This window comes from Nipponia nippon, unplaced genomic scaffold (assembly GCF_047370975.1).
Source record: "Nipponia nippon isolate SJK-2023a ecotype South Korea unplaced genomic scaffold, ASM4737097v1 scaffold_3, whole genome shotgun sequence".
Classification (NCBI taxonomy): Eukaryota; Metazoa; Chordata; class Aves; order Pelecaniformes; family Threskiornithidae; genus Nipponia; species Nipponia nippon.
The window spans coordinates 124,118,529-124,139,542 of record NW_028262347.1 but is presented as its reverse complement, the minus strand read 5'-3'; the positions used below and the strand labels follow the sequence as shown (position 1 = coordinate 124,139,542).

Sequence of the window (21,014 nt, the reverse complement as noted above, 5' to 3'; positions counted from 1 at the left end):
TTAAAGACCTTCATCTGCTTGGTTGAAAAGAATGAAAAAACTACATACATTTGAATTATTAAAATTAAGATAAAATCTTAAATCTTACAGGAAAACCTTTCATAATAATGGTATCATAAAATATGATTGTAAAAACTTACTTTGTATGCTAGAATTCTTTCAGCTATGTAGAAGTAGCACAAGATTTTTATGTGACATACTAGTTTCGCTATGCTGTAAATACATTAGCTAAACACAGAGTGACTAATGTCATCAATCATTCATTTCGTTACCATCATTTCAATCAATCATTTCATTATCTTCATGTTGAAATAAAAGATCAGCTTGAAATGATGTAGTTGCATGGAAACATTTTTTTCTAAGTTGAAAAAGCACTAAGATGGACACAAACGGACATTGCTTTACTAATGATATTTATCTGAAAAAATAGTAGACAGAAAAAAACCTATACTTAAAGTTCACAGGAATTATAAAAGGATAATATCCTGAAGAGCATGAATTCCATAGCACGATGGAGAAAAAGGTAAGGTAAGGGGATAGAAAAAAATTAAATTTAACTAGTCAGCTGATAATATGATTGTCAGGCTGCTATTTCATATATCCAGATTGATTTATACAGCATAAAGAAAATCTCCGTGTGATTACAAAAATCCAAGCCCCACATTATTGAAAAATGAAAACTCATTTTTGCTTTCAATCACTGTCAAGGCTGTGATGAATTCAGACCACTGTCTCACTTCGGAAAGTTTCCATAACAACTCCCTCTCCTGACACCAGCCGATACTTGGCAGTCAGCTCCCCACCCTGCTCCCATCTACTTATGCTGCCAGTGTTCTGAAAACTGGAATTATTTGAGAGGAGGTTTAAGTCTTAGGATACACTAACTGTATACCAAATGTCTAAGGTAATTCAAAAGCACTGATAGAATAGAATCATAGAATTGTCTAGGTTGGAAAAGACCTTCAGGATCATCGAGTCCAACCGTTAACCCAGCACTGCCAAGCCCACCACTAAACCATGTCCCTAAGCACCACATCTCCCCGGTTTTTATAGACCTCCAGGGATGGGGACTCCACCCCTGCCCTGGGCAGCCTGGGCCAGGGCCTGACAGCCCTTTTGGGGAAGAAATTTCTCCTAATATCCAACCTAAACCTGCCCTGGCGCAGCTTGAGGCCATTTCCTCTTGTCCTATCACTTGTTACTTGGGAGAAGAGACCGACATGCAATGGCCAGACCTTTTACTGAAAAGAATTTTCATATATAAAAATAGTTTTTGATCCCTCTTCTCTATTTTTCTGGTTCCTATTGTTTCGGAACTACAACACTGGTCTTTAAAACCACTGAATAATTAAAATACAATGTGATTAGCTGCCATACATATTTTCAAATAGTAATATTATTTTAACATACAAATGTCACCAAAGCGAATCTTTGCTGAGGAAAAGTGTGTTTGTAATTCATTTGAAGTACCGCTATCAGAGGCAAAGACAGAGAGCTGACACGAAGTTAGTCTTCTGGGATCAAATTATTTTCCTCTATAAAAACTTAAAGCTCCTAAAATCTAATCTTCTGTAAAAGCTCACAATAAAATAAATAAATAAATACATAAGTTTTTTGCAGACCGAAAGAGTTTTTATTCAGTGATAGTTTTATGGTCTTCAGAGGACTTTTTTTTTAATTCTGTATCTTTGGTTCTACCACCTCTAAGATTGAAACCTATAGAAATGTAAATTATTTCCTTTATTATGAAGACCAAATTGAATATAAAAAGACAATGATGCACTTTCTTCTTCTAGGGGAAAACCACTTCCAATCATACTGGTATTTTTTATAGTTATTATAAAATTGTCTTGAGACCACTGGAAAATGTCCAGTATATGACTATGAAACAAAACTGGAATTGTTTCTTGTTAGCCCTGAAAAATATCCTTTGGGACATGCAAACACTGTTCTTCATGCAAGAGGGGGTTCCTGCTTTGTCTCAGGCGCTGGGCTGGAAACCTGGGTTCCATTCCCGCTTCAGGAAATATTACCTGTGTGATCTTACATTTAAATGATTTCTCCTCTAATATGTCATCATAAAAACACCAGGTAATTTCACATGCTTTATGAATCAATAATGTTTTTGTACCATGTTACGTTATACAGCAAATGAAGCAAAGGTTTCACAATGATGAACTTACTAAATATTTTGCATGCGAGTTAATTTTTGCAACTCTGCCATTTAATATTCTGTGCTAAAAGGTACTGTAAGTATACATAGGAAGTTTAATAAATGGAAAATATGTTGTTTGAAGAAAGAAGTGAGTATGTGAAGAAATGCTGTCCCCATCTGTGCAAGCAGGAGGAGGGTTTCAGGGTTAAGCATTTCATCTTACTGTCTGAGAAGAATTTCTGAAATCAGCCTTAGAAAATTAAAATGTGAAAACTAAACTGCCAATAATACTAACCAATATTATTAAAAATATTTTCTCATTTGATACAGATGAGATATTTTCACTGTATTACGGTTACAAAAAAAAAACCCCAGAAAAAAAAGAGGTTGATCATGTTTGGTCCTTGTGGGTTTATCAAATGACAAATGATGTCAGATTTGAAAAGATGAACTTTAGCTCAAGTTCCAAGACAGTCTTAAATGCCAAAGAAGTGTACACAGGGTGAATAGTTTAATGACTGAATTTTCTCAAAAGTGACACTAAACTGTCTTTGTACAGCTGTTGGCCCCAACCAACCTGACTTAAAATTTTTTACCTGCCAAGCGATCAGATCCTTCAGTTTTTCTATCTTGTCATGATCTTCTGGATGCTCATGCATATATTTTTCAGTAAAAAACGCCTAGTCAAGAGAGATAAATGAGCAGTTATTTCAGAAAATGAATCAACATCTAGCACGGAAGAATTCCCTATAGCAAAGATCAATGAATCAACCCCAAAGTTCTGCAAAACAGCAGTAATAGCTGCAAATACAAAGTGAAAATCCAGGAAAGAGATACGGAATTTTACAATGTCTTAAGATTAAGACATCAATCTTTCCTGAGCAGTAAAGTGGGCAGGTGAGCATATGGTGACCAAGACCAAATCTCATGGGCAACCCTGCAGAGGACTTCTGCTTGGCACATCTCTGAAACGTCTTCCTAGCAGTTCCCAGGGCATAAGAAATTTTGGTAGATGAAATGGGTAAGAGTTACAGAAGGACATAAACAGATGGATACAGTGACATGTCAGCATATACCTTCTCCATTTACGTTACAAAATACATGTTGCTTGCGTATGCTAACTTTATATGCTTAATATTCACAACATAAATAAAATACAATGTTTATAGTTTCCTGATGTTAATATCTTATCCCATATAACTTTAAAAGCTAATGTTGTAAACGTGCAGTTAAGATTATTTAGACTTATTTGCAACTGACTGGTATCTCAGAAGTCTCTACCATTTGATTAATCCTTTAAAAACGCATGCATTTGAAAGCAAAGGAGAGAATTGCAATCGGTTACTTTGGCCATCGAAGCTCCGATGCCCAAGCGCATCAGAAATGCCATCAGTCGCAGTGTCTAACTCTAGTACTGTCCACCTACACCAGTATTCTTGCTGCTAAACATATCAACTCTTACTTCAAATGCAGAAAGGCAAAAACGTATCCATAAATATCAGAAAGACATTAAAAAAGGCAAGTTTTAAGCACCGTTCTACACAGCACACGAGGGGACGCTCACATAGTGTTCACATACAAATACAGACACGGACACACGTCCTGCATCACTCCAGGAGAGTCCAGGCTCACGAGGTGAAGCGCTGCAGGCCAGATGATTTTGACGTTACCTTCTCATAGTTTGTGAACCCTCCCATGACTGCAGGATCCACAATGCCATTAAGTAGCATCGAGAGAGGGTTAATGGGTAGATTTGGATCATTTAAATGCTGTTGAACCATATTATTGATCTTATCATTTGTTAGCTGCATGGTTTCTATTGCATTTTCCAGTGGACTAATTTCAACCTAAAATAAAAACAAAAGGAGGCTTTAATCGAGGAGCAGAGTTTTTAACCTGCCACAGAACTAGCTATCCACCAAACCACCACAATTAGAAACATTTCAGGAATTTCAGAACAACGATATTTTAACCAATAATTAATAGAAAGGGTGGTTTCGGGCATTTAAATATTTGGTATCTATATACTGCAGGAACTGATACAATAATCAATATCAGTGGAGAAAGTTAACTGCATTTCCCTGCTGTAGGATGGATTACGTCTCAGCACAACAGCACATTTAGAAAGGCTGTGACAGGAATCACGTGAGGTTTTGGGAGGATTATGGAGAACATCAGAGATTACAAGTCGGTGAGTTTTAGCAGTACAAAGAAGATCCAGCTTAATGTAACAGTAAGAAAGAAATGATAACTTAATGTGCACTTTCTGATGGAAAATGTAATCCTAAGCAGCTCAAAAATCAAGAAGATGTTTTTGCAGTGATTATTTTGGTGTATTTCCAAGGAAATGCAGTTTAATATGTTGAAGAGATGACTTCTAAGCTATCTGCTGTGCTTTTTCCCAGGAGGTCACATTTCCTTCATCTGAATGTCGATAACTGACCGAAGAAATTTTCTTTCTCACATAACCTGGACTTCAATGAAGAGAGCTCCTCAGATGCCTTCACAGGGTGAATTAGCTCTTAGACTGTGTAAAACTTGCTTTATTTTAATTGACTCATCTCCAGCTATTAGTTATGACCAGATACTGTGTCTTTCAGAATGACAGTTGCTCATATTGAAAAAAACAGTATTAAAATATTTAAAATATTGCTAAAATATGTACATTTAGTGAATGGGCTAAAAATGACTACCTTGCAGCAACCTGGAGTGTAGACAGTCCTCACTGGAAGACACAGCCTAGTTACATTAAAAAATGATGTGGTAGGAATAGGAAAGGAAGGTTAATTGAGGCCTGCGAGGAAAATGCAAGTGTATATTTGATTACACCCTCATTTACATAAATGCTACATAAACAAAGAAGCACTTCTACCTGGCTATCAGTCGCTTACCATGTTTCTGAGAACCACTTATAATCAAATCTCTTTAGTTGTTACTCTTACACCTGCCATCTGATTACATCATGGATGTTTTAATTAGCATTTTAAGAAGTCTGCCTGGTGAATTATTCTGGAAGGCAGGTAACGAGGCTAATGTTTCTGCTGTGGCCGTGGAGCAGATGAGGCTCAGACGGACAGACGACGACTGCCCTTCAGAGCTGAATGTGCTCCGAGGGAAATTTGGACAGGGAAACTAAGACCATATTCAACATCTGATTCGGCAAGAACTGTTGCAAACATCATATGCTAAATTTAGGATTCTGTTATTTGTATTAATGGGCCTATAACTATGCAATAATTTGTTGATGAACCATTGCCTTTAAAGCTCTTGAATATCTACAGAAATTAGCACTCATTGAGCTGACAGACATCTTTTTTGACTTTTCTGTATCAGCAATCATGGCTTTCTTTCTCATTCTCCCTTCTTTTACTACTCTTACAATCCTCCCCTCCTTTTTTAACAGCAGATGGAGGACTGCAGTTCCCATCCTACTACTATAAACTGAGCTTTGGACCTTACTGAAAGCTATTTATTAAAAATATCTATACTTGTAAATTATGAGCCTTGTTCCAAGTAGCTTGCTAACTCTGGACACTACACAATCTATTCATGGCAAACAGAAATGCTATACTCCTGATACATTTGCAACCCTAAAAAAAATAAACATCAAACCAAAATAGAGATTAGTATTTGTACTTTTTAAAACCAAGTGTAATTCAAAATCCAGTTTCTAATTCACTGGCTAGCCTTAGCAAATTGTTCCCCTACAACTACTTCTGTTCAGCTAAAACAAATCAGATACAGAACAATGAATGTGCCCAACAAATTGCTTGCAGATAATGACAGATTGAAGAGGTTGAGGTAAAAGTACTCAGAAGAAATTTAAAAAGCAAATAGATTTAAGGAAATTATGCATGTTCCTATGGGTTACCTAACATAATACACCGCATTTATTAAATTACTCAGTTCTCTCTCAGCACTGATTTGATATGATCTCACCTCTTCCTTTAAAGATATTCTGGTTCCATCAATAAAATATGAAATGTGCAAAGCTACTTTAATTCATCATGTTTAGTAAAACATCAATAGTATCTGTATCCATAATCAAAATTTAGCATTACAGGGATGTAAACCTAGTGATCGTGCTTCCAGCATTTTAGCTGACAGGAATCTTGAAGAAAGTCAATACCAATTTTGTAGTAACTACGCCAGAGCTAGGTCAAAAGTTATCCGTTGCCGTCTTCCCACATATTATTAAGTTCCATTCTGGTATCATTTTTCAGCTATGCAACTAATGTAATCCTTACTTACAAAAAGCTTATAGAAAGCACTCTCCCAGGATTTATGCACATTTCGATGACAAGCACAGCGTTAAAGGTGCGTGTATACAAATTGCCTGCATAAAGCAGCCTGTCAGGCTGTGCTCTTAACTCGTAAGGAAAAGAGACTTTCATCAGATTTGCCAGCCTTTATAAACAACACTTTTTGCAATCATGAAGATAAATACAATCTTCTCCATCAGGATTATATTGAAAATACAAAATTCATTAAAAATTCAATGTGTTTTATTCAGCTGCCTATTACTGTCAAACATCACATTCATATTCTGTTACTATAGATACCATAGTAATTTTCTGCATTACTTCTGTTCATCTAAATACAACTGTCCAACATAACCTCAATGGAGCAATGAAAAAGGTTTTAATTAATCATATGCAAATTGTTCTTTTCCTTTAAAAATAAGCCTCACAAGAGAGATTTAAAAACTGCAGTAACAATGTTTTTATTGCTACTTAAAAATTACAGCTGCGTAAGAATAATTTAATCTTAAAGGCGTTTAATGGATATGTCTTATCTAAACAGTCTAAATGGTAGAACAGAGAAATACGTAATTTGGAGTTACTCTGTGAGGTTGCTAGGGTATATTTTAGCTAACTATGGAGAAGAAACAAAAACAACCTTTAATCACAACTGATAAGTAGAGAAGAGATGCAGACACATACAATGCATTCGATTTATGGTATATTTTGAATAAACGGCAATCAAAATACCCAAATCCTCTTTTCCAAAATTCAGCCTAGTTTCATTTTGATGTAGCAGGGTTCCTCTACACCACCTCCGGTCCCTCTTCATTTTAGGCACACGGCTTACCCCACGGCCTGTAATGGCTCACCTGCTGAAAGCCAGAAATACTTTATAAAAGTACTTCAAGCACTTGATGGGACCTTGCCCTAAAGGCCTGGGAGAGTCAGCCCGCATTGCCTTCTCTCCGGAGTGGAAAAGCATTACTTGAGTCACCCTCAGTCAATAATCAGCATCCTCAGCAAGCAAGTTCCCTTGTCTTAGGATGCCAGATATAGCCGCATTGATTGCTTGTTCACAGAACTGAAGCACAGTCATGCAGAAATATAAATGCTCACTGGCTGTATAAGAGCCCCATTCTTTTATGCAATCTCAGTAAAGCCAAATTGATCTTACCATGAAAACTGATTTGACTTCAAACCACCTCAGAATCCCTGGTAATTTATACGCTGTCACATAGATGGTTCTCTCAATCCACATATTCTGCAAATACAACATAAACATCACGTTATCAGACTGACAGCTTTTATCTTAAGCAAAGCCTTAAAACATTATCATCAGGAAAATGAACCGCAGTACGACAGACATTACGAAGCCGGGGGACATTTCAAATGGAATCTGCTTGGGGAGATGATGGAGCGGTGCCGATTTAAATCTGATGCATGATTCAGCTGAGAACAACTGCTCTCTTACCAAAGGAGAACGCTACGTAGAAGATCCACCGGTTTTACTGGACCGTCATTTTTCCCATGTAACTTCTAGAGCTTTCAAGGACCATCCTCCACAAAACCACACCACCTTGATACAGGGAAAGCTTCTCCCCCAGGAAGGCAGAGGAGCAGAGGGACCGGTCCCCAGGGCGGCTGTGCCGTCCGCATCCTCGGAGGTTTCAAGACCCGGTGGGGTGAAGCCCCGAGCAGCGGGTCTGGTCCCGGAGCTGGCCCTGCCTGCGGTAGGGGTTGGACCCGAGGTCCCATCTTGACCTGCAGGTCCTGACCTGTGATCCTGTGATTTCATCGGAGCTGTGAACTGCAATGGCTTCGTTGTAACATCTCCTCACTGGTTTGAATTTAAGGATATGTGATTTAGCACCTCTTCCTTCACATGTGTGTATTTGGTTCATAACCGATGTCAAAGACATCTCTTGATCTGATTTTGTTAGAACTGGTATATGTTGGTAACTCATCTTATTTATTGTGAGGCTTTTTTAAAACAGAATTGTTTATTCCATCCTCCATTACCAGAAGAAGAACTTTCAAAGTGATTTAGATATAGCTAAATTTTTTTACCTATACTCAAAATATATTGTAAACTGCAGGGCTCTCTAGCATTATGGTTTTAGAAAAAGAGGGTTTCCTTCCTCCTCAGCTAAGCCCACACAGATTAGCAAATTAGCAATTTTTGATATAACAGCCACCAAGAAAAGCCAAAGACACCAAAGGGGTCTCTGAATGAATACCCAGTCTTAGCTGTAGGAAAGCAAATACTCAGCATGTATTGGCACATTGATTAGATTAGAGCCTGCTACTACACAGAAAACCAAGTCCTTTGCTCAAGAAACGATGCATTAATTTATTACTTTAATTACTACTACTACTTTACTACTAAGTGTACCCACTAAAACCCCTGTGAATAAAATGGTGTCTATAAACAAAAAGGCAATCAACTTGATGTAAGCTGTTGTAAATGTTTTGATGAATACAAGCTGTGCTCAAAGGGAGTTTTATTGACCATTAGATGAAATGTATAGTTTAGTTAAAAAAAAAAAAAAAAGAAAAAAAAAGAAAAAAAAAGAAAAATGTATTTTTAGATGCCTGACTACAATCTTCATGGCAAGACAAGTTTTGGCAAGAGACATCTCTCTTTTCAGGTGTAGCCATTTGAAACTTCTTTCTCGAAACAGCTGTTTTTTAATAAAATAAATACAGCTTTGTCCATTTTTCTATTGGTATAAAACAGAACACAATAAATTGGTTTAATTGAATTTCTATGAAAAATAATCACATTTAAACCTAGAATTCATTTTCGACAACCAAAACATAATGAATGGTTCAGATTCTCAAAATGAAGGGGCATAAACAAGCAAACACCAAAAGTATTCTATTTTCTCTTTTTTTTTTTTTTTACCGCAAATTCATTGTCTGGGTTTTTCTCTCCTTTTCGAACAGGGCGCGAATACTCAAATCGTTGGACTTCATTCACCCTATAGAAACTGAAAAAAAGGGAAAAGCACAATCAAAATCAAATACTCTCTGTTTAGGCATTGCTGCTAACCTTTAGCACCAGAAAAAAAGTTTATGCATAAATATAAAATGCTTATGGGATCAACTGGTTTCCAGTGGGCTGGATGGAATCTCTGCTAATATTAAGAATACCCATGAAACATCCTCACAATCACTACCCTCCTTGGCTGTGTACAGATTTATTATACAACAACAAGAACTAGTTTAAGTGTTATAAAGGCGACTGATAAAATTGCAAAACCAACCCAAACTCACCTCACGATTTGTTCTGACACTGGCCTGTGAAATTTAGACGGTAAATCCAGTTTTGGCTTTACGGTAAAGCACTGAATATCTGAATTGAGGGGTTAAGAACTGACAAGCGAATTTCAGTCACGCAGAACAGGCAGCTCAACAGGAACACGAAGAAAGGCCAGAACAACACAATTAATGTATTACACCCGTAAAGGCAGAAGTGCAACAGTCTTCTGCTTGTGTTGGCCATAAATCCTCGATCTGTGCGGCTGCAGGAGCCGCTGTACAACCTAAGGATACACTGGCCGGAGGAGTTTTTAATGTCATCACCCGGTGGAGACGTCGTTTTCATTTTTTCTGCGTTTGGAAACTGAGTCAATAACCTTGCTTCAAAGTCTTCGCGGCGTTCGTACTCCTTTCCTCGATAAATGAAGACTTTGTTCTGGAAACAAATGGAGAGTTTGTTTGTCTGGAAACAAATTGAGAGGTGAAATCTAACACCAGTATCCTCAGTAAAGAACTGGGATCTCAGAAGCATTGACTCCAGTGCTGTTAAGTGAGATATTTTACAGTCCTCCCACTATGATATAATCAATAGTTTACAAATATTTTATGCCAATTCAATAAAGCACAAATGGATTTCCTTACCTCCAACTCAGTACTGAGATCATTAAGCACGCGCTTACCTTTAGGCACATGTATAAACCACGCTAAATTCAATGGGGTCTAAATACGTGATATCAAGGATCTACAAAATAGGTGCCCACTGAAAATGTATTAAGACAAATTATGTCCTCTACCAAATCCAAGATCTCCCTCTGTAATTTCTCTCATCCATCTTCCACAGCTAATGGCAGAGTGGATGTAAATAAACAGAATTAGGCTTTTTATACACAAACATTTATTAAAAGGCATGGAGGTGAGCAAGCAAGAGTAGCAGAGAAAAGTATAAACAGAAAACGATGCCAATTTTAAGAGGAAGGTCCAAAGATACTGACTGTTTTAGAAAGACTGATACACCCCAGACTTCACATTAGTCTATTAGATTTTTGCCATTGTACACTTGTCTGCACACAGCATAACTTTTAAATTAAGTATATTGTATTTCTAAGTATTGGTTTCTTCTTTTAACAACAACGAAAATTAAGGTATATTTTATACAGTCCATTTATGTACTGATCAAGCACATTAAATTCTGAAGAAAAATCTAAAAGATGACTTGCATATTTTTAACTGATCAAACATGTTAACGTAAGTTTTGATATGAAAGTAACACTTGCATCTGAATATGCTTAACCTCATTACTCATCTCAAAATAAACACTTGGTGTTATGACTAAGGGTAGAAAACTGGAATAATTTACATTTGCCCAGTTGGGTTTAGTTCTGCAATGGTGCCTTTTGAAATGCGTAGATGAAAGAATACTCTCTATTTGGGAAAAAAGAAAGGAAAAAGGGCGGATACCTAAGAAGTGTATATGTACCTGTAATTCATGTATATATACCTGAAATTCACAGGAAAAATTACAACAGAAGAAAAAGCTTGTATTAAGGATTTTCTTAATTGGCTTTTCAGGCACCTAATAGCCAAATTTTCGGAGTTTTTATTGCTCATTTATTACAAACTGACCAATCCACGAGGCTTTTGTAAAGCACGGTAAGTCTTTTCCTGCCCTTACAAAAAATCATTCAGTTGTGAAGTGAAAAAGCAGTTCAGCATTAATATAACAGATTAACACTGTTCTGCAGTGTCTCCCTTTGACTGTACAGTGCAACACAGGCTTCAACGGGGAAATTACATTGTGTTCTCTGCATTTTTTGTACGCAAATACATGGTTGAGTTAGAGGCTGAGACAAACTGCCCCACGACCACTCCATGCACTCGGTCAACACAGCTCGTCGTGCCCGTTGTGATCCCAGTGCAACCCCTCTCTGGTTAGCAGCTCTGGATCACTGGATATTCCCCACGTTTCTAGAGATAACGTGCACTCTGGTGAGAGTGGCTGTATGTGTGATAAAATTTGACAACGAATCATAGCCACAATCTTTTTGCAAAGTTATCAGTGACTTTATCGTACATTCATCATTTTGAAGATTCCTGATAATGCAAGTCTTCCCTATGGGAATATCATAAAATATTAATTCAATAATTTTCTAGAGAAATGGGTTGGTCAGTCTTAACAGTGACTCCTTCTTACTGGATATTAAATACCTTTTGCCTGGTAAAACTTAAGAAATTATTCATAAACATTTTACAAAAATCTTATTAAAGCTTTTTTACTTAATGTACCACAAAGGTTTTTTGCTGTTTGATGCTTGATAAGAGCTGTTGCATGTACATTACTCTACATGTATTTCAAACACCATAATAATTCTTAGTTTTTCATCATCGCATCTCTTTAGAGTTGGTCCTTTGATACACACGGCAGCTTGCACGCCATCACACCTTTGCATCTGTTACTAACTTATGGCTTTGCCAGTTTGCAGAATTGCATTTAGAATCATAGAATCGTTTAGGTTGGAAAGGACCCTTAAGATCATCAAATCCAATGTTAACCCAGCGCTGCCAAGTCCACCACTAAACCATGTCCCTAAGCACCATGTCTCCCTGGCTTTTAAATACCTCCAGGGATGGGGACCCAACCCCTGCCCTGGGCAGCCTGGGCCAGGGCCTGACAGCCCTTTCGGTGAAGAAGTTTCCCCTAACATCCAACCCAAACCTCCCCTGGCGCAGCTTGAGGCCGTTTCCTCTCGTCCCATCGCTTGTTCCTCGGGAGAAGAGACCGACCCCCCTTGGCTCCAGCCTCCTTTTAGGCAGTTGCAGAGAGCGATGAGGGCTCCCCTCAGCCTCCTCTTCTCCAGGCTGAGCCCCCCCAGCTCCCCCAGCCGCTCCTCCCCAGCCTTGGGCTCCAGCCCCTGCCCCAGCCTCGCTGCCCTGCTCTGGCCACGCTCCAGCCCCTCCATGGCCGCCTTGGGGTGAGGGGCCCAGCGCTGAGCACAGCATTCGAGGGGCGGCCTCACCAGTGCCCAGTGCAGGGGGACGATCCCTGCCCTGGTCCTGCTGGCCACACTGTTCCTGATACAAGCCAGGATGCCATTGGCCCTCTTGGCCACCTGGGCACACTGCTGGCTCATGTTCAGCAGCTGTCGACCAGCACCCCCAGGTCCTTTTCTGCCGGGCAGCTCCCAGCCGCTCCTCCCCACGCCTGCAGCGGTGCCTGGGGTTGATGTGACCCAAGTGAAGGACGTGGCACTGAGCCTGGTTGACCATAAGCTTTAGGGCAGCTCTGGGTACTGATGATCCTGCCACCTCCCTGCGTGCTCAGAGTCTCTTTGGCATGAGCTGCCCAGCCATAATTTGGAGACCAAGCAGTGGACTAACACGAGAGCTCATCTCCCCGGTTTTGTTTGATGGTCTGCACACAGCAGATGCTGCAAAATTCACTCTTAGCCCAGCAGGAGCTGCCTGGGGTCAGCTTATTCCTTTCAGCTGCAAAGAACTGATAATTTGTTGCTTTCTCAGGAGGGATAAATGGTACAATAACGCCTGTAGTACGGCATCCCGGGGTGTACGGAAAGCCACACACATATGCTGCTTCTTGGGATGATTCAAGCATTTCAGTTTCTTCACATGGGCCTTAGTCAGCTGGTGGAAAAGGAGGCTTTTTCCAAATGAACACCTGATTAAGTAAAAGTTTTATTTGTTGCGATTTTTTAAAGCCTTTCCCATCTTTGCTCTAACACACCATGAAAGACCAGCTGACCACAAGTAACCTGACAAAGCCAGCTTGATCAGCATTCACTGGATTTATCCAGTGAGCTGGGCTTCAGTATAGGCTTGGGCTTGCTCCTGGTATTTATTATGGCATAATCTGAGGGAGTTAACATGGAATTACTCAGTTACAACCAGGAACTCATCTCCTAAATGCGTATTTCCAGGAGAAAACTACTACCAGCCCCTGGCCTAAGACTAAATCTCTCTGAGTCTCCTGGACTCAAAGAATAATCTGAGAATAATAAGAATAATCTTATTCTTCTGTCTCTTGAACTGCCTTAATCTACTGTAACTCTTCCACAGGGGTTTGGAGAAAGTCTCTTTCCAAATTGAAAATCCTCAGCTCTGTAGATAGATATGAGCAGCAGAGCAGCTAAATAGCTAATGTGTTATTTCCATGTCACCGACTGGCAAGTGCCAGAGAATCACGATACAGATGCAACTGAGATGTCTTAAATCCCCACCCTTCTTTAGCCACTAATTCAACTCCATAGCAATCCTGCTATCAGTGGAAAAAACCTAAAATGTTACTGGACTTAATGCTACCAGTATCAACCAAGTGATGTATGTTTTAAACTGACACGTGACGCATGAAAATCAATGATAAAAGATTGCTTTTAAAGGTATCGCACACGTCTCTGATATTCAGCTTCATTTTAGTGACTATGCTGGAAAGGACGCTCACATGAAAACATGGTCACATACAAAAGGCTTCTCTCCCGTACTCATATATATATATATATATATACACACACATACACGTGTCAGGCAAAAATGTCACCGTTTCAGATGGTGCTGGTTATTACCCTGGTTTACGAATTGGGTGGTATATCTTCATTTTTAGTGATACCCTGAAGAAGTATAAAGTATTGGATATGTTTGAAGAAAAAGCTTCTCTAGTAAAATTCAACTATTCCATATTGGAAACTGGAAAGGAAAAACCAATGTTTGTCTTAGGCACCTAAAAACCAACCACCGATGTTAGGTAGGTTGTAAATAACACACTGACAAACAATAACATACTTTCTCCACAACCGAGGGAAATTTCCAAAGCAAGAAAGCTTGCTATTGTCTGTGGAAAAAGGTGGACACTTACCCTTATGAATGTTGGAAATCCCTGGCCGTAGTATCCAACAGCAAAGTAGTCTGGTTTTGGTCTTATCACTTTCACAATGTTTTCATAGAACTGGGCTTGCTTTCTCTGCAAAATAAATAGGAAGAACTTTAATGACCTAAACTTTAAGGAGATTCCCTATACTTAAGATCTAGATCTCTTTTATGTATATCTCTAACTTAAAGATGTACCTTCCTCACTCGCCCCTTTTTCTTCACCTATCAGATATATGCTAGTGTTTGGAAATACTAGACTCTGTAGCCATTCTTTCTATGCTCGTTTTGGTGAACCTCACCATTCCGTATCCAGTACGGAGACTTTGATGAAGGCCAAGAATTTGCGAGGCAGCCTGAATTCCCGGTTGCGACACTGCCGATGCCAAAACACTGGAACGATGAAGCACGTACTGCTAAAGCCAGCTCATCTCGATGGTGCTGACTCCTCAGTTTTCGGCTGTTACATTTCATTACATTTTTCTACTGCTTCTTTTCCATATTTACAACTATTTATTTGCATACGGAAAGCAGGCAGTTGAGAATTGCAGAAAAATATAACTTTTGGAATAAATACACGCATGTCAGATGCCATCTGTTTTCGATGCAGAACCCTTTTTCCCTTTTTTATCTCAAATGATGAAATAATAACAAATGTGCAGCTTCAGACGATCTGTTCATTATCTTATTTTTAGTCTATTACTTGCTGTAAGAGAATGAATTCTGATTTGGGGGGAGGTTTATTACTGCTCCCGTACGACAGATAACAGTAAATGGCAAGAAGACTACAAAGACCCAGATCTGCCGTATATTTCTCAGTTTACCTGCAGCAAAACTATTTTGTCATTTGTGAATATTTAGTGTCTAATATTTAATATTGCTTGAACAAAAGAGACAATAGGGAGAACAGAAAGAAACAAAAAACTTTTATATTTTATTGTGGGGGGAAATAAAAGAGCTAGCATGCTAATGCTATTCAGCAGCAGCAATAAGAAAAGCCGATGGGGTATGTGAGACCTGACTCATACGGGAGTGTGCATTTTGATCTTTGCTTTATTAGGGATGAAGGCCTAATGCACGCTGGTACTAATTTTTGTGACATCTCTCTCTGTTTCTCCTGTCTCATAAAGAGCAGGTAAACTCAGCTGTTTGACCTGAGAATTGGAAGTTTTGGGTTTCCCCTGGTAGAAGAGGGAGAAACTCCGTTTCCATGTGCAGATGCACCATACCTGGTTCATACCACTGCCTCTCCTGGCATTATGTCACTGAATGTGAACAATGACATATCTACTGTGCAAGAGAAATGGGGAAAAATACATAACTCAGTATTATTTGCCATCAGCTACAACGTACAAAGCGCAAATTCAGACTTCTGCTCCAAAAATGGATACAGTATGATAAGTAAAGAGGGGTTGCCTCTGTGACAAAAGCTGTTCATGTTCCCATGTGCAAGCATAAAGGAGATGGAAAATTAAAAATGAGGGACTCGTAAAGTAGCTACCCAATGGTGAAGAATCACATCTGACACATGAGAATCATTTCTAGCTGAGGAACAATTACCAGGTTCCTTTTACATCGAAATGAAGAATTTTCTCTATTGAACGCAGCCCTGCTGACAGCGGTGCCGGCAGCAGGCCAAGGAAGACTCTTCTGGCATACCACAGCACCTGAGAAATGCTCTATGTACACATCCTTCACCTCCTGCAGCACAAAGCAACGTGAAACCAGGCTCAGGCAAATCAGTCCAATCGGTCTGTCACTAAAAATAGTTAAAACACCACAAAAGGAGGACCATCAAAAAGGGATATAAATTCAGCTCTAGAGAGCTGGAGGACAGAACCATGGACAAAACAAAAATCATGTAAAGGAGTGAAGAAACCATAAAATTGAGAGGAGTGCTATTTACCTTTAATCTTTCCTCCCCAAGAAAAGAGATTCTGGGGAGATGGGGATGGAGATGCTTCTGGGGAGACGGCTCCTAGCCATCCTCAAACTGAGCATGGGTGGCAGCGGAGAAAGAGGGTACGATGACACCATATTAATGCCCAGCTCTGACAGACTGGGATAAAGCAGATCAACAATTCAAAGAAACTAAGGACAATGTACTCTGGTGAGCGCAAAGGTAAAATGCATCGAAGAATTTTCAAAACCAAACTGGAATCATGTCCCAACTCCTGTGAAAATGGTTGAGAAGTTAGGAGGGACAGTGACAGATGCCATTTATCTCTTTGGAGAAGAGCAGGAGAAAAAAAATGGTGCAGGCATAATGAATGGGTAACGTCAGGGCAAAAATAACTGACTCTAGACATGAATGCTTGGGGATTATTCATACCTAAAAAAAGAAACGTGAATATGGAAAGACACTTGAGAGAGAATGGGGATTCTTTCATGTTCCCATTTATATTTAAATTCCAAATTTCCTTTTATACCCCAAATAAATCAGCTTAACATTACCGAAATATTTTTTTTTTCAGCTAAAAAAAAAATAAAATTCAATCTTTTTCAGGCACTCCAGTGGTAGCCAGTTAATCAACATTTGTCCAACAAAACCAAAGCGGGCATCTATTTCTGCATTTTACTGTCATAAGAGAGATTTTCACTATAATTTTAAAAGCTTAGAAATTAAATTCTGAAAAAATTGTCGCTGTGTCTATGTCATTAAAAAAACCTACCAGCAGTTCACTGAGTTGTTCATAATCAAACATTTCATTTTCATACTGTTCTGCAAGTTCTTTACCCAAGGCAATGGCCTCTTCCCACATCTGTTGAAAAAAAAAAATATCACAAAACAACAACAAAAAACCTGAATTACATACCTTGGTTAAACAACAACATAGGAATAAAATAAATCTTAATAAAACACAACAAAATGCATTGTGTCACATGCCTGCAAACGCTGTGCATCGGATGTGCCAAATAGCTGTGGCAGCATTACCCACATGTCTCTATTTGATACAAATCAAGTAAAATGATCAAATTGCTTCAGAAAGGAAATGATTCCTGCTAGCCCAACTAGATACCCAATAACGTGTAACACGGCCTGCCCACAAAGAAACCCAGAACCTAGGACTTTGGATAAATGCTGTTGATTGATTATAGTTCCTAATCACCTCTCTCTCCCTCTAATATCTATAATCTGTATTAGACAGGACAGGCAATTTGCAGATACTGCTTTGAACAATTATTCATTATATTTCTGTTGGTTCTTCTTCCTCTCTTGTTCTTCAACCATGAAATTCAGCAGTTGTCTCAACTGACCCCAAGAAATTTAACAATATCCTTCAGCTCTTCAGAATCCAACAATCTTAATGAGGAGCAGCAAGAATGTTTTTAAATGTGTATTTTTCATTTTTTCTACTTTACATGTAAAGAACCACTCGAACCGAAAAAGATGCTTAAATTAGCACACCAGGATATCTAAGATAAAACTTGATGATCTGCCTCTGCTGCTCAAATTTGGCTGCCACTGCTGACCTCACTTTATTAAACAAATGAGATTTGGAACGAGTTATAAATCCATTTGGTTCATATTATGCTTCATCTTAAATTTAAATCCCTTGTCCACACCACTTAATTCTCCTCTCAACATCAGGCCACATGTTCCTCGCCCCGGTGAAATACCGAGACGGCTGCAGCTGCAGAGAGCAGTCAGATGAAGGAGGGCTGAGGAAAAGGGCTGAACACACGTTTCCCTGTCGCTCCCTTGAAGACATCCACCTTTGGGAATCAAGAGTTTGAGATGAAGCACCGCAACTCCTAAAGATGGTGGGAGCTGGATGCTGGCGAGGGAGAAGGGGACCTGTGCTCCTGGGGAAACCTTCACGCACACAACCGATTCCTGCATCTATCTCGTACAGACCCTCCAATCCCAACCGCTTTAACGCACTGCATAAATAAGAAGTATTTTGCCCCCCAGGGCCCCCCCAAACCAAAAAGCCCTCCAAAACACACAAATGAAATCCCACCACTCAAAGCCCAACATCAATGTTGGGTGAATTTTGTCTTTTGATCTGCAAGTTGAAATCACATTTATTAGTATTTCAGGAAAACTTGGAAAAAAAAAAAAAAAAGACTTTTAGGAAAATCTCTAGTTCTAGACACTGATTTAAAAATACGAGTAAAACATTAAGGGTTCATATGACTGTCGGTAGGACCGAGACTGCTGCCAGCACTGGCTGAGGAGTCAGGCAGGGCACAGCTACCTGTGATTTAGTGGCACAAACATCAGACTGGGACCTAGAATATCTTTTTTTCCCTAGGAACTGGTAATTTGGCACCCAGCCAGGCTGAACACTCAGTAAGCCTTCCCCCACATGTAACATGCCAATGGCACAAAAGCAAGACATGGCTCGGGTCCCACCAGTTTGCCCTCTGTTCCTGCTCCTCCCTGGAAATGAGGAGCCAATTTTCAAGTGGAGGGCACCTGTCCCACAAACCCAAGGATGGACTGAAAGATTGTGCTGGCAGACTGAGAGGGAAGGGGTGGAAAGAAGCAGCCTGAAGAGGCAGGGAGCTGCGGCTGGTGGAGGAGATGAGGAGCTGCAAAAGGAAAAGTAGTTACAGGAGACTGCAGGGAGAAAGGACAGAGATTTACGCTCTCGAAGTAAGGGAGTGAAGTAAAGAGAAAATATGGGCCAGAAACTACGCAGGTATGGCTGAGCGAGGAAAAAGGCGCTTCTGAGTCCTAAAGAAAACAAATGGGCAGATGCGTGGGCAAACGGAGACTGAGCAGTGACCTAATTTAAAACAGCACAGCGACGGATGCTCATGATGGGTAGAGCCTGGTACCTACATTAAATTCTCCTTACAGCTCCATGTGATGTTCGACCCCTTCTCTTGATTTTTCTATTTTCTACAACAGGGTTCATAATATTATTGATCTAGGGAAGAGGACTGGAATGAGCATGAGCTATCTCATGTTTGTAAAGTGCCTTGAAGATGAAAAACGCATCGGAACAACTAATTACAATCACCGTAATGAGGGATCACGTCTGCAGGAAATCACAAGGCAGTTTCTACACTCTGCAACACAATTTTTGCAAATGGAAGGATCTGAATGTTTTTATCTGCATTATGTATCTAATCTAGAATGATGATACAGAGCATGTTTTTATTTCTAAACAAAAATTAACATGAGTTTAATAGTAAAGGCATATTTGCAGAAAATGGAGTACATTTTCACATACTAGGCTGGGTCAATTTTGATTCAGAAGAGCAATATACTATCAATTTATAGAAACTAAACTAATACTTAGTTGTTTGGTAAGTCAGCAAGTGAAACCTTTCAAAATCACTTAACCTTTCTTCATTTTGACTGCCATTTTCTTTTTAACTTCAGTCATCCATAACTTCTTCTGCACATTTTCATTTCAAAAATGGCGTTACCATAATTTTGCTCCAGATTTAACCAGTCCCTCTCCAAAACTGAAGCACTTCTACTCTCTTTTTCGTTGTGAAAATATTTATAGATGATCTCAGGCAAACAGCTTTGGAGCTGAACAAGATTGGAAATAAATGGAAGCCTAAATAATTTTAGATTTGCATCAACACTGTAAACAAACTCATTCAGTTCTTCCACTGAATCCCGAATAAGCACAGACATCGCGACGCGTTTCCAAAGCACGGCTGGCAACTGAAAGCACCGGCTGGGTACTGAGGCTGCGTGCGATTTAATGCAAACTAATTACACCTGGCCATCAAGAGGCAGGGGATTCTAGATTAGTGGTGGGAGAGAGGAGGGGAGGAGCGGAGCCGAGGGGGCTGAAACGGTGTCTTGGCATCGCTCAGCGCGAGTGCCATCACGCCACCGCCGCTCCGCAGCCCGCAGCAAGCCCGTCCCGGGCTGTCACCGTCATCTATGCTGCTGCAACGCCCAGCAGCCCATCGACACCCGACCTGTGCTGTCCAAGGCACATGTAAATGCCCGTAGGTAGCAGAAATGACGACTTTGGCAGAATTAAATCTTTTTTGTGATTATTTTTTCTCCCCTTCCCATCCTTGTCAGTCGAGACTGTAAACACTCCGGAGCGGTGGCTGCGTTTCCGTTGTGCCTCCCTCAGCCCGATCATACCCTTTAGGTGATACTGAATATAAATATTAATAATGAACTTTATAAATGTTTCAGAGCCTAAAAAATGGATCCTCAGATTAGTTATGATATAGATTTAGTTCACCTCCAATATACATGCAGTAATCACACAATCCTAGCATTCTCCCATGCTAATATCCATTCCCCTATCTGTAAGTGGAGATGAACAGGAAAATACCAAATGTTATGAACAACATTTATTTCCGGCTTAAATGACTGGAATTACTTTAAAAATTCTTTAAAAGTTAGTTTACCAGCTATACTGCTCATATTTTGTCACATGATCTTTAATGGAACACCTTCAGGTATAGGTAAGAGATAAAACCACTCTTTTCCTACCGTACTGCAAACACCTGACACAAGGGCCTCACCGTGGGAAAAGATTCTTTCA

General features: G+C 39.5%; 1 protein-coding gene across 5 annotated transcripts in view; it reads right to left on the bottom strand.

The window, feature by feature from the left end:
• The window catches only part of DOCK1 (dedicator of cytokinesis 1), a 314,587-nt gene that overhangs the window by 29,744 nt on the left and 263,829 nt on the right, over nucleotides 1-21,014 (bottom strand). For 3 of the 5 annotated variants that reach the window (XM_087764572.1, XM_087764574.1, XM_087764576.1), the window contains exons 39-46: nucleotides 17,208-17,297; nucleotides 14,525-14,629; nucleotides 9,955-10,123; nucleotides 9,676-9,754; nucleotides 9,305-9,389; nucleotides 7,574-7,660; nucleotides 3,826-4,002; nucleotides 2,752-2,835 (exon numbers count right to left, since the gene is read on the bottom strand). In XM_087764572.1, the coding sequence (XP_087620698.1) occupies nucleotides 2,752-2,835; nucleotides 3,826-4,002; nucleotides 7,574-7,660; nucleotides 9,305-9,389; nucleotides 9,676-9,754; nucleotides 9,955-10,123; nucleotides 14,525-14,629; nucleotides 17,208-17,297 (876 nt within the window). The remainder of the gene's footprint in view (nucleotides 1-2,751; nucleotides 2,836-3,825; nucleotides 4,003-7,573; nucleotides 7,661-9,304; nucleotides 9,390-9,675; nucleotides 9,755-9,954; nucleotides 10,124-14,524; nucleotides 14,630-17,207; nucleotides 17,298-21,014) is intronic. The other 2 variants (XM_087764573.1, XM_087764575.1) reach the window with 1 other exon arrangement.